General features: G+C 36.7%; 1 protein-coding gene across 3 annotated transcripts in view; it reads left to right on the top strand.

Moving 5' to 3' along the window:
• CR2 (complement component (3d/Epstein Barr virus) receptor 2) overlaps positions 1-13,232 on the top strand; it is a 39,409-nt gene that overhangs the window by 21,955 nt on the left and 4,222 nt on the right. For 2 of the 3 annotated variants that reach the window (XM_011937912.1, XM_011937919.1), the window contains 8 exons: positions 71-155; positions 505-587; positions 1,076-1,468; positions 2,513-2,698; positions 5,039-5,224; positions 6,471-6,494; positions 7,196-7,271; positions 12,687-12,795. In XM_011937912.1, coding sequence (XP_011793302.1) covers positions 71-155; positions 505-587; positions 1,076-1,468; positions 2,513-2,698; positions 5,039-5,224; positions 6,471-6,494; positions 7,196-7,271; positions 12,687-12,777 — 1,124 coding nt within the window. In that variant the 3' untranslated portion in view covers positions 12,778-12,795. The remainder of the gene's footprint in view (positions 1-70; positions 156-504; positions 588-1,075; positions 1,469-2,512; positions 2,699-5,038; positions 5,225-6,470; positions 6,495-7,195; positions 7,272-12,686; positions 12,796-13,232) is intronic. The other variant, XM_011937927.1, reaches the window with a different exon arrangement.

Here is a 13,232-nt window from a genome sequence, read left to right on the forward strand (position 1 = left end):
GTTCCAGAGTTGTCCTTCTCTTTGATATGAGACATCTATAAATACTGTAATTCCATCCTTGCTTCTCCAGAAACATGCCAGCCTGTGAGAGAGGATCTTCAAGAACTTCCAGTTGGTTCACATGTGGAGCTAGTTAATACATCCTGCCAAGATGGGTGAGTATGAAATGGTCTGTTCTGAGAAAAGGTCTCTACCTCGTTTTGTGGATTAACTCGACCTTCAACTTGTCTTGGTGGAATCCTTTAGAGGCTCCTCATTGTCACATGCATGGAGAATATGAGGTTCCAATGGCCTAACTAGCAACTCTGACTCTTCACTCCTCTCTTGACATGGAAAGGGCTTTGCTTAACTCAAAAGTAGTTTATTATTATTTTTTTTACTTGGAGGACCAAGAATTTCAACTCCTCTCTGCCAAAGTTCTTATTTAGAAGTCCCTTTGTGCATATGGTTTGAAGAGATATGATATTGGGAGCAGGAAATGCATTATAATCTGTCTCTCTGTAGGTACCGGTTGACTGGACATACTTATCACAAATGTCAAGATGCTGAAAATGGAATTTGGTTCAAAAAGATTCCACTTTGTAAAGGTAAGTTAGAAAAAATAAAAGCCTGACCATGGTAATGGAGGACTAGAGAGGGCAGGTTGCTGAAGAACTAGTCTACCACTGCTTCAGCAGTCTTAGGGATCTCCCTCATTGGAGGTTAGGTATGAAAAATCTTATGGTGTTGGTCAGCATGGACACTGAGAAACATTGTCAAGTAGAAAGTATTTTCCATGCATCTGCTAATTTTGCTAATAACAAAATACATAGCCCATATTCCTAGGTTATGGGAACATAGCTGCATTTCTTTCTTCCTTTACACTTTATTTTCTGAATGTTTATGGAGTATATAGTACTCATACAATCACATTTGATAAAGTTGTTTTTTAAAAAAGCATAATCCATATTCCAAAATTTAAATTATTTTTTGTTATGTGAAATATATGCAGTTGCATGTTGTCATTTGTACCTGAATGAAGACCGCTCACCTTGAGGTACTAGCTGAGGCAGAATTCCCTAAATCTCTTCCGCAGTTATTCACTGTCACCCTCCACCAGTGATTGTCAATGGGAAGCACACAGGCATGATGGCAGAAAACTTTCTATATGGGAATGAAGTCTCTTATGAATGTGACCAAGGATTCTATCTCCTGGGAGAGAAAAAATTGCAGTGCAGAAGTGATTCTAAAGGACGTGGATCTTGGAGTGGGCCTTCCCCACAGTGCTTACAATCTCCTCCTGTGACTCGCTGCTCTAACCCAGAAGTCAAACACGGGTACAAGCTCAATAAGACGCTTTCTGCATATTCCCACAATGACATAGTGTATGTTGACTGCCATCCCGGCTTCATCATGAACGGTAGTCGCGTGATTAGGTGTCATACTGATAACACATGGGTGCCAGGTGTGCCAACTTGTATCAAAAAAGGTAAGATACTTGAAGAGATAAATTCTGGGATGTTGTACAGAGTAAAGAAAAAAGGTTTTGAATCTGCACTTGACATTCTGCCTAAAGAAAACCATCTAAGAGCTAAGGCAATTGTATTGTTTTACAAGATATCTGCCTTTTCCTATCTTCTCACTTGATTGTTTTCTCTTTCCTTTCTCAGTGTATTGAGCAATAAATAGTACATGAAAGGATAATGGCTAACTTCCAAATTGATAGAGTCTCCAAAACTGTTATTCTTATGACTTTAGTGTAAGAAAAATGCACATACATTTTTGGCAAATGATTGGCAGTAATATTGCTAATAATTTGATATTTAAGGCTATGTTGCCAGCCAGAAAGAGAACTTTGGGTGTTCTGGAGAATTAATTGGCCCTCCAACCCATTGAGTTGTCTTTCTTGTCATTGTAGTTATCATGTGGCAGCCTTATTCCTGTCCATGACTATCTACAGCAGAGGCTGCTGATTGGTGACCGAAGAATTGGAACTCAGCTCCACAGAATGGTTGTCTTTGGCCAGCACAGTAATCTTCAGTGAAACCCATCTTCAGTTTAAGATAAATAGTGAGCTTGTGAGCCATGAGAGCCCCCTTTGCTTCCTGGCAAGGCACCAGTAACTTGAGCTGAGCAGTGGCTGCCACTTTTAGAAGGACAGGGGCTCTCTGACTTGTCGGATCTGGTGGCTTCACTTCCTAGCCCTCGTAGACATTTGAAGGTGTAACCCTGTCTGATATTTAAAGGGAAAAGATAAGAAAACTGTTCGCTGATGGATTACCATTGTGAACTGTATCCGTTAATGTTTCCTTACCTTATTTTTTAACACTTTTCTTCAAATTATGCTGGCTGTCAGTAGGAAATGCAGGTCTCCGTCCAGTGTTGCTGGTCTGGGTGGAATGAATGAGTGTTTCTGGACACCAGTTAGTTGGCTTGTTGCCTCTGGCCTTCCTGTATCGCTATCACCCAGAGATAGTGCAGGCTATGTGCTCCTCTGTGCTGAGTTAAAGACCCTTTCTTATTGATTTCTAAGCCTTCATAGGGTGTCAGCCTCCGCCTAAGACCCCCAACGGGAACCATACTGGTGGAAACATAGCTCGGTTTTCCCCTGGAATGTCAATCCTGTACAGCTGTGACCAAGGCTACCTGCTGGTGGGAGAGGCACTCCTTCTTTGCACACATGAGGGAACCTGGAACCGACCCGCCCCTCATTGTAAAGGTGCTTTGTCTATTTTTTATTCTTATTTTTATGTCAAATTTGTGCCAAATAGATATATTCAGTTGGGTATTTTCAATTTAAAATAGCCAAAGAAATGCATTAATTGCCTCATTACATTAAATGCTTTAATTAGATTAATACAGTCATTAATCTAAATATTTCAAAATATTAAAAAATGTCTCAGGCTGTAGTCTATCTGGTGAATGACCACTTATGTAGTCATTTACACATAGAAACTTGGAGTATATCTGTAAATTAAACAACTAAAGCACGGATTGCATTTATACACTGTAGTTACAGTTATGATAAGTGTGTATTTGATAAAGTACCAATAAAAAGCACAACAATCTTTTGAGAATATTTACTGAGCGTTGGTGGGATTATGGGTACATTTTTATAAAAGTTTCAGAAAGTCATTTTCATTATCATAAACAGTGCTTATGAAATATGACTAGTAAATTAGTATCTAGTATTTGTTGATCACTTTTTACTCTATGCCAGACACTGTGCACAGCACCTTACATGCATTATTTCATTTAGTCTTCATGAGAGCCACATGAGGTTGGTGCCATGATTATCCCTGTTTTATAGATGAAGTTTCAGTAGCATGGAGAGATTTGGAACTTACCCAAAGTCACACATCTAGGAAGTACTAGAGCCAGGCTTCAAATCCAAGATCTCACTGTATGAGTCCATTCTCACACCGCTAATAAAGACATATCTGATACAATATCAACCTACATGTGATGTCTATAGCAGAATTATTCATAATTGCTAAAACTTGGAAGCAACCAAGATGTCCTTTAGTAGATGGATGGATAAATAAACTGTAGTACATCCAGTAAAGGGAGCATTACTCAGTGCTAAAAAGAAATGAGCTATCAAATCATAAAAAGACATGGAAGAAACTTAAATGCATATTACTAAGTGAAAGAAGTCAATCTGAAAGGCTACATATTGTATGATTTCAACTATATGATGTTTTAGAAAAGGCAGAACTATAGAGTCAGAAAAAAAAATCAGTGGTTGCTGGGAGTTAGTGGGGAGAGAGGGATGAATAGGTGGCAGAACGCAGAAGATTTTTAAGATAGCAAAACTATTCTGTATGAAAATACAATGGTGGATACATGTCATTATACATTCATCAAAACTGATAGAATGTACAGCTCCAAGAGTGAGATGTAATGTAAACTAAGGTCTCTGGATAACGATGTGTCAATGTAAGTTTATGGATTGTAACAAATGTACCACTCTGGTATGAGTTGTTGATAGTGGGTGAGGCTATGCATGTATTGGGGCAGGAAATAGTTGGGAAATCTCTGTACATTCTGCTTTATTTTGCTGTGAACTTAACATTACTTTAAAAATAAAGTCTGCCAAAAAACACAAAGGAACCACACAGAATTATTTTAGCAATTAAAAAAAAAAAGTGATTTGAAGATCTAGAGTTGAATGCTAGCCTGACTGGGAAGTATTGAGGTTTAGAACCCTCCAGAATAGTCTTCATTCTTTGTATGTTGAAGGGGCTCTTGATGTATATCAATAAATGGAGGTGCATAGCCCTGTAACTAGCAAAAAAAAAAAAAGACATATCCAAAACTGGGTAATTTATAAAGGAAAGAGGTTTAATGGACTCACAATTCCACATGGCTGGGGAAGCCTCACAATCATGGTGGAAGGTGAAGGAGGAGCAAAGGCACATCTTACATGGTGGCAAGCAATAGAACATGTACAGGAGAACTGTCCTTTATAAACCATCAGATCTCATGAGACTTACTTAGTATCACAAAAACAGCACAGGAAAACCCACCCCCATGATCCAATGACCTCTCACCAGGTCCCTCCCATGACACATGGAGATTATGGGAGCTACAATTCAACATGAGATTTGAGTGGGGACACAGCCAAACCGTATCACTCACACTAATGATGACTACACCGAAAAGATGAAAGAAATGAGAAAGCATATACATGTATGAGGAATTAGAGAGCAAAACTAGAAGCAGAAAAAAAACAGTAATTCAGAATAATTAATAATATTACCAGTTCAGCCCTCACCATTTCTCCAAGAAGCCATTAAAATTATCCATCATTATTTGGATAGAAACTGAAGCAAAAAACAAAAAATATAATCTGGCTTAAATTACCCAGAGGTTATTGAGATAGAGGGCTGACAGTAAAAGTTTGTGTCTAGGATATTGTCTTATCCTATTTCAGTGCAGCTTTCCTTACTGAGAGTAAAACAGGTTGGTTGTGTACATCTTTCTACTAAGGGAAATCTGTTTTCTTGGTAAAAGACCAAAATATGACTGTGCTTGAATTAGATTTCTTTAATTTCAGAGGTAAACTGTAGCTCACCAGCAGATACGGATGGAATCCAGAAGGGGCTGGAACCGAGGAAAATGTATCAGTATGGAGCTGTTGTAACTCTGGAGTGTGAAGATGGGTATATGCTGGAAGGCAGTTCCCAGAGCCAGTGCCAGGCAGATCACCAATGGAACCCTCCCCTGGCGGTTTGCAGATCCCGTAAGTACCAAGGGCTTCACTGCCGCTTGTAACTGGCTAAAGGAGGGAAGAGAGTGAGGGTTTCCCTCAACGTGGAGAGTCCTGGGTTTTAAATTGACATAGGATTGTGACCAGTGGTATAATTACAGAGGAACTTGAAGTCGGTGGTCTATTCTAGAAAAAGCACAGCTTGGCCAGGTGTGTGACACCTGCCTGTGATATCAGAATTTTGGGAGGCTGAGGCAGGAGGATTGCTTGAGCCTAGGAGTCTAAGACCAGCCTGGGCAATGTAGTGAGACCTGGTCTCCATAAAAAAAAAAAAAAAAGTTATTTTATACCTCGAAGTTATAAACACATTCACCTATATTTTCTTCTATGTATATCTTAAACAAAAAAAAAAAAAAAAAGCCAGGCATGGAGGTGTGCAACTGTGGCCCCAGCTACTCAGGTAGCTGAGATGGGAAGATCACTTCAGCCCAGGAGGTCGAAGCTGCAGTGAGCCATGATTGCACCACTGCACTCTAGCCTGGGCAACAGAGTAAGACTCTGTCAAAAAAAAAAAAGGAAAGGAAAGAAAAGGAAGAAAAGAAGGAAAGAAAATAAGAAAGAAAAAGGAAAAGAAAAAACACAGCTTTCTTAGGAAGGGGAAAGTGAAGAAAAGAAAACAGAGACAAACACTAATTTAAAAGGAGCAAAAATGTGAAACCAAGCAACCTGACATTTTGAAAGGAGTTGCTGCATAGACCACTCTATGTGATGAATCTGAGTTAATAAGTGCTTACAATTTGACAGGAAACAGAAATAGGTTAAATAACTAGTTGTTACAGTTCATATTTGCATTCTAACCTGAGAAATCTCTGATTATAAAGTTGAGTATTTTGGTTTTGTCATTGGTGAACTCCCCCAACCTATTTAGAGTGGGGAAAAAAAAAGCCCAGTGAGTTGTTACATGAAAAGCAAGTGGGTATAACTCAAGGTTCCAATACATCTTTTTTACCTGTTTGTTTTTTAAAAAATGGAGACAAGGTCTCATGATGTTGCCCAGGTTGGTCTCAAACTCCTGAGCTCAAGTGATCTTCCCACCTTGGCCTCTCAAAGTACTAGGATTACAGGCGTATGCCACTGTGCCTGGCTCCAATACATCTTTTAAATCGACTTGGAAGGGAGCTAGAGTGTTGATTTCTGGGACACTACCATGAAACGTGGGTCTACATTGAATTATGACACTAGACTGATAATCATTTTCATGATTTTGTATTATTTTTAGGTTCACTTGCTCCTGTCCTTTCTGGTAAGTCTTCTTAAATACTTGGAGAAAAACTCTTATAATGTTTTTTAAAAAATTGTAATGCTAGAAGTCCTATATCCTATCTGATGATAATATTTAACTCATAGGGGATGCTCTTTTTTTGGTGTTTTAAAGATATTTCAATGTACATGTCACATTACAAAATGTTACTCTGGCATAGAGTTGGATAAATTATTTGAACAGCCAACTCTTTCTTCTTTTTAAATTGATATTTTAGTTTTTATTAACTCTGGGTCTTTGGCTTGATTTGGTCTATTGAAATAGGCAGGCTTCTTCTGCTGTAGTAAAATATATTTCACAGCTGAGAGTTCAATGTTGTTATGCAAAATTATAAGAACCTGGTGTCCTGTGCTCCTAATTTCTATTCTTGAGATTTCTCTCTTGTCACCTCAGTGATAAGATTGTTACTAATAAAACTAAAAGGAACAGAAAAACTCAATGAAAAGTTGACTGGAACTTGTGGTCATATGCTTGGTGTTCTAGATTAAATGTGGACTGGGTCAAATCAGAAAAACCTTAAACTCAACTGTGATTATTCAGGAATTCAGTGTTTATGTCCAAGAAGGGCTAAGTATGAGTCACATAACATTTTCCCCTCCACTAGCAATAGACCCCACAATCAGTTCAGAACAATGTAGGTGATAGTCTTCTGGCATTTGATACTTGCTGGATTTTTCTTCTAGGTATTGCTGCAGGTTTGATACTTCTTATCTTCTTGATTGTTGTTACCTTATGCATGATATCAAAACACAGAGAACGGTAAGTTCAGGTGCAAATACATGCTTGATCAACATGCACAAATGGTTTTGGCTTCTTGTCTGAAACTAAACACAGAAGCACAAGTTATGTGAAATAAATACTGCAATGTGATAACTAAATGAAGTATCTCATGCTATACAAAAGGAAGACTTTTCTGTAGTACTTAAGAGATATCAAACACTTAGCTTATTTTATTGAATGATGTTGATTCAGACAGTATATTATAAATAAATCTAGAGAATAGGAAAAAAATCTCAGTGGGAACAACTGCAGATATTTTGGTGTATTCCTACCTGATCTTTTTCATATATTTTTTCTCTCTTTAAACTGAAATTTTGTCATTTTCATCTTCTGTCTTGACTTTCTCCATTTAGACTCATGTTTATATTTTTATGTCTTTAAGTCATGTTTTCAGTTACTAAATAACATATTATTCTACTCTTTGTATTTATGTGTGTTAAGTTGCTTCCAAATTTACTTTGATAATATATAAAGATATGAGTAACACCTTTGGCTAAACCTTTTTTCACACCCATTTATTTCCTTAGAATAGATTTCTAGAATTACTAAAGATAAGTGCATGAGCATTTAATATACTTGGTAACTATTGTCAAATGACTTGCCAGAAAGTTTGTTCTTAGTAATAGTTAATGTACCTAAATATGTTGTGTTTCTCAACCCCTTTTCCTGCTTCATTGATTTGCCTGTTCTTCCATTACAAACCACTTTGTGTTTAATTAATACTTTTATGTTATTATATCTGGTAGGGTAAGAATTCACACTACAATTTTATCGGACTTTCCTCCTATTCTCTTCTTTTTTTTTCTATAGGTGATTTTTAGAATCATTTGTAATTTCAAAAAATTGTGATTACACTTAAGTCAATAGATTAATTTGTGAGAAATTGGCATCTTTTCTGTAATGTCTTCCCATTCAGAAACATATTAGGTCTTTCCATTTGATCAAGTAATCTTTTCTCTCCATTAGTCATTTTCATGATTACTTAAATGTTAACTGTATTACTAGGTTTCTATGTTTTGGTATGTTATATTTTCTTATCCAGAAATTAGATATATTTTATGTATTATTTTTAATTATTTTTAAACACTTGAATCCATTGGGAATTTATTTTATGGTATAGTAGTTGAAGTAAACCTGCTTGTACTTTTTTCCTCTATATATTCAATTTTTTCTAAACCTATTTTGAGTAAATCCGTTCAACATTGGTTCATAGTTTTCTTTATCAGATAAAGCACACTTATTCAATTCTTATGTAAACTGGGGCTTATGTCAGAGGTATCTGACATAGATATGCAAGATAGATCATATTCCACTGATCGGCCTGTCTTTATGAGCCAGAGCTACTCTATTAGTAAATGTAGCTTTATAATAGCTTTTTCTGAGATACGTTCCCCCTCTTTAAAACTATTTTGAAATTTTCTTCTATTTATTTTTGCAGATAGGCTATAGAATTATTTGCACCGCAACTACACCTCCCATACCCTAGAAAAATAAAATAAAATGTTAGATCATTGATAGGAAGTGCCTTAAACCTACATATTTATTTGGGAAGAACTGACCTTTTCGTGATATTCACTATTTCCTTCCAGAAACACCAGATGACTAGTTATTCAGATGTTTTGTTATATCTCAGTTAAAATTTAATAGATTACTTCATATAAGCTACATAGACATAAAAGTATCTTATTTTTATTGCTTTATAAAAAGAATCATTTTTGGTTATGTCTTATAAGTAATTGCAAATGATATCTAGGAAAGTCTATCTTTATACAATCATTATTTCTAATAGCTTTTCAGTGAGTTACCCAATCATCTAAGTAGAAAACTATATTTTCTACCAATTATTATTATTGGTAGAAGTAATTTCTACCTCATATCTACTGATTATACATTTTCATTTATTGGCTTTTGTTGCGTTTTACTGAGAAGAATTTTCAGGAAAATCTTCAATACTACTAGGGAATATTGGCATATTTTAACCTTTGTTTTTAATATGAAGCCTCCTGTGTTTTATCACTAAAAATGATACTGCATCCTTTTTTCTTTTCTATGTTACAGAAAGTGTATTTCTAGTCAAAAATGTTGTTTTTCCCTATTTAAAATCACTGAAAAACCTTGTTTCCCTTCTTTAACATATCTTTTATATCACTATAAATATTTGCATATGTTTTTAAAATACAGAAGTAAATATGCTTGTTGTAGCTAATTAGTTTATAAAGAAATTGAATAGTCTCTTCCACTGCACAACTGCTGCTGCCTTCAAGTCCAACATGTTAAGTTGATGGATATCAGCAATTTGCTGTAGACACTTTCATATGTTGCTCTATCTTATATATACATGCATGGCTTTTAAAACATTTGAGCAGTAATGTTAGAGAAATAGAAGTCACGTGAAAAGAGGTAATGACCACATCCATTCATTCTTTTCTTGCACAACAGCTGAGTGCCTACTATGCCTTAGCACTATACTAGGCTAGAATAACAAAGCCTAGTAGCATATGGCCTCTGTCATCAAGGAGGTCACAGCCTGGTAAAGGAGGACAAGCATGTCACTAAACAAGTACCATAAAATAATGTCGCCATGGTGGATTATATGATATTTGGTGAGGATGCAAAGCAAATGGTCAATATTTGGGAGTTTTAATCAGGAAAAGTTTCAATGTGGAAGAGATGTTTCTGGTGAGCCTCAAGAGAGTGTAGACAAGGAGAGAAAGGCATTCCAGACAGAAAGAGCAGTTTGAATAAAGGCCCAGAGGCTTGGCTTTCCATCATGTATTGTGAGAACTATGTAACCCATTTGAAATGGCTAGGAAATTGTGTGTGTGATGGTGATTGAAGGTAAAAGTGGCATAGCTTTAGGTGGAGACATGCCATTAAAGGAAGAAAAAAAAAAGCTCTGACACATAAATCTTGTTGAAGCTACAGAATACTCATATGTGCAAAGGATACATTTTTAGCAAAGCATACCGTCAGGTGTTGGCCTCGGATGTTATATGTGCATAGGTTCGTGAGTCTTTGTACATGCTAGTGTTAGGGTGGATAATCCAATGAAGTCTTACCAACTCTCAGGTAGCTCAGACTGGGGAGATGACAAAGTCATGCCACCTAGAACATGTCACCAAAAAGCTCCAGCGAAATTCATTTAGTGTGCCAAGTCCCCTGGATCTATCATTTACCCTGCCACCAGTGCCAGATGATGCCATGGCTCAGTTATGTACTTCCCAGTCTAGGCTCAGACATGAAGGGGTTGCACTGAAACTATGTACTGAGGGTATCTACGAACCTGAGCAGTTTGTTCTAGGCTGGGGGCGCGAGGGTAAGGGCTGCCTATGGGGTTCTGGCTGTGCTGTACAGTTAGCGTGTACTCAGAGTGTAGTTTACCAGAGTGTGTGCCACACAACCCTGTTTTCATGAATGACTTCAGAAAAAAAAAAGGGGGGGGGTGTTCTATGGCAAATAAGATTTGGACATCTTATCTGTATTTTTTTCTTGTGGAGACTCACAAGGACCATGAGAATATTTAATAAGAGGTTCTTTGCTATCAAGAGGACAGGATTTCCAGGACTTGGTGACATGCTGGATGTAGGGAGAAGGAGGCACATAGAATGGCTCACATGAAGGTGATGATGTGGACTCCCTGACTCACTAAAAGAGGAGAGGGGCAGGTTTGTGGGGGGAAGATGAGGAGTTCGTTTCTGACCTGTTACTTTGAGGTACTCATGATTTAGAGCTTGGGAGAAGGGTCTGGACTCAGGTGGGTGACACTTAAATCACAATGGAAGCTGTGGGACCAAAAAGAACAGAATAAATAAAAATTGGGATGAGAACAGCCCTCAGAAGAACAGTAATGTTCAAAAGGCGGAAAGTGAAAGAAGAGAGGCAGGGGGAAAACTAGGAGAGAGTAGTGTCACAGAATTCAAGGAGAAAAGGGTCTCAAAAAAAATAGGGATGTCATTTGCAGGGCCTTCCTCATAGGAAGTCACAAGATAAGTTCAGTCAAGAGTATTTAGAAACATAAACACATAGAAAATACAGTCTCTATCTCTTTCCTTCATGCTACTGAGTTTGCTATCAGAGCATTGCATGCGTATAAAAATTTGCAAATTTGGGGAATGCTTACGAGTGCAAATGATTTGTAATGTTCCAGTCTAATTATTGTTTATTAATATGATTATATCATGTACTATACTTAAGTGCCTCAACTGATATGAACCAAACATACCTGTTTAACCAGATTCCTAGGTGTCATTCGTTTGTTTTATTTCCATTTGCTAACCCACTTCAATTGATTTTCCAATAATTGATATAGACGTTTGAGTGGCCTGAAATGCTTTTTGTAAATGAGATGAGTAATCATTTAAAAATGAATGTCTAGTGACAATATTAAATATTTTTAAAAGTCATCTAAACCTTTGAAAGATACTATGCTATTCTTTTCTAGTCATCTAAGATATTGTAACAAAGCTTAAATCTCACATTGACTTAAAAATTACTGTTTTGTAATCTTCTTAACGTATCTTCTATACATGGAACTCTTCAATATTGTAGTGAGTGACATGGTGACAGTGTCCTTAGCGGTATTCTTTCTTCCCCAGTGATTTTGTATTACCTTATTTCAGAGCTCTACATGGTAGTATAATCACATTTTATTGTCTTTTAGTAATTCTGGCAAAGTGGTTTTAGAAACACTATGAAATATGTGTACTTTCAAAGAAGGAAAGTAAAAACATTCTCTTCAAATTCATTTAAAGCTTTTAAGTTGGACTAGAAGATTGAGTCCCAAAAGGGTAAAGTTATGATCAAATTCTAAAATAAGAACATTATTTTTGCTTCTTTTCTTCACTTTGGAAGTTGTAGTTGTTATTCATTAAGCGTCCTGGTTCTAGGGTAAAGCTGCCTAGTGTCAGCCTCTAACTTGAACACTTACAAGCCTAGATCATTAATTTTTTATGTGCTTTTCCAAAAAAAATGGAGTTACAGTGTTTATACTTCATAGGATAAAAACAATAAAAATGAAATCATCACAGAAAACCAAACACCGCATGTTCTCACTTATAAGTGGAAGTTGAACAACGAGAACATGTGAGCACAGGGAGGGGAACATCACACACTGGGGCCTTTCACGGGGTGGGGGTCGGGGGAGAGATAGCAGTAGGAGAAATAACTAATATAGATGACAGGTTGATGGGTGCAGCAAACCACCATGGCACATGTGTACCTATGTAACAAACTTGCACATTCTGCACATGTACCCCAGAACTTAAAGTATAATTTAAAAAATGAAATCATCCACAAAAGTACTTACCATGTGTTGGGAATTATGGAAAGCAAACAACTGCTACATTGAATCATGGTCAATGAGTAAAGATACTACTTTTTTCTTCTTCTGTTTAGCAATTATTATACAAATACAAGCCAGAAAGAAGCTTTTCGTTTAGAAGCACGAGAAGTATATTCTATTGATCCATACAACCCAGCAAGTTGATCAGAAGACAAACTGGTGGTATGTAATGAAATGGAAATATTATTAATTTATGTATAAAATTTCCTTCAACTTGTATTTATCAATAAGCATAGCACTCATGGTATATATACGTGCTTCTTACTATTTCACAAGTCTTCAGTAATCATGCATAGCAGTTGTTCATTTAGCTACTTCATATTGCCAACTAATGTTCCAATTTTTTAATCCATTCATCCATTCAACAAATATTAAACTAAATAGCAAAACAACTAAGAATAAAATAAATAAGATGATAAGCATTATATAGAGACATAATAAAGTAGGCAAGGGGGATAAAGAGAACAGAGTGGTTGCAAGGGAAGCTCTTATAAGAGAATACCATTTGAGCAAAAACTCAAGAGAAGTAAAGAGCCAGGGCCAGGCATGGTGGCTCATGCCTGTAATCCCAGCACTTTGGGAGGCTGAGGCGGGCAGGA

Source organism: Colobus angolensis, unplaced genomic scaffold, assembly GCF_000951035.1.
Source record: "Colobus angolensis palliatus isolate OR3802 unplaced genomic scaffold, Cang.pa_1.0 Scaffold100, whole genome shotgun sequence".
NCBI lineage: Eukaryota > Metazoa > Chordata > Mammalia > Primates > Cercopithecidae > Colobus > Colobus angolensis.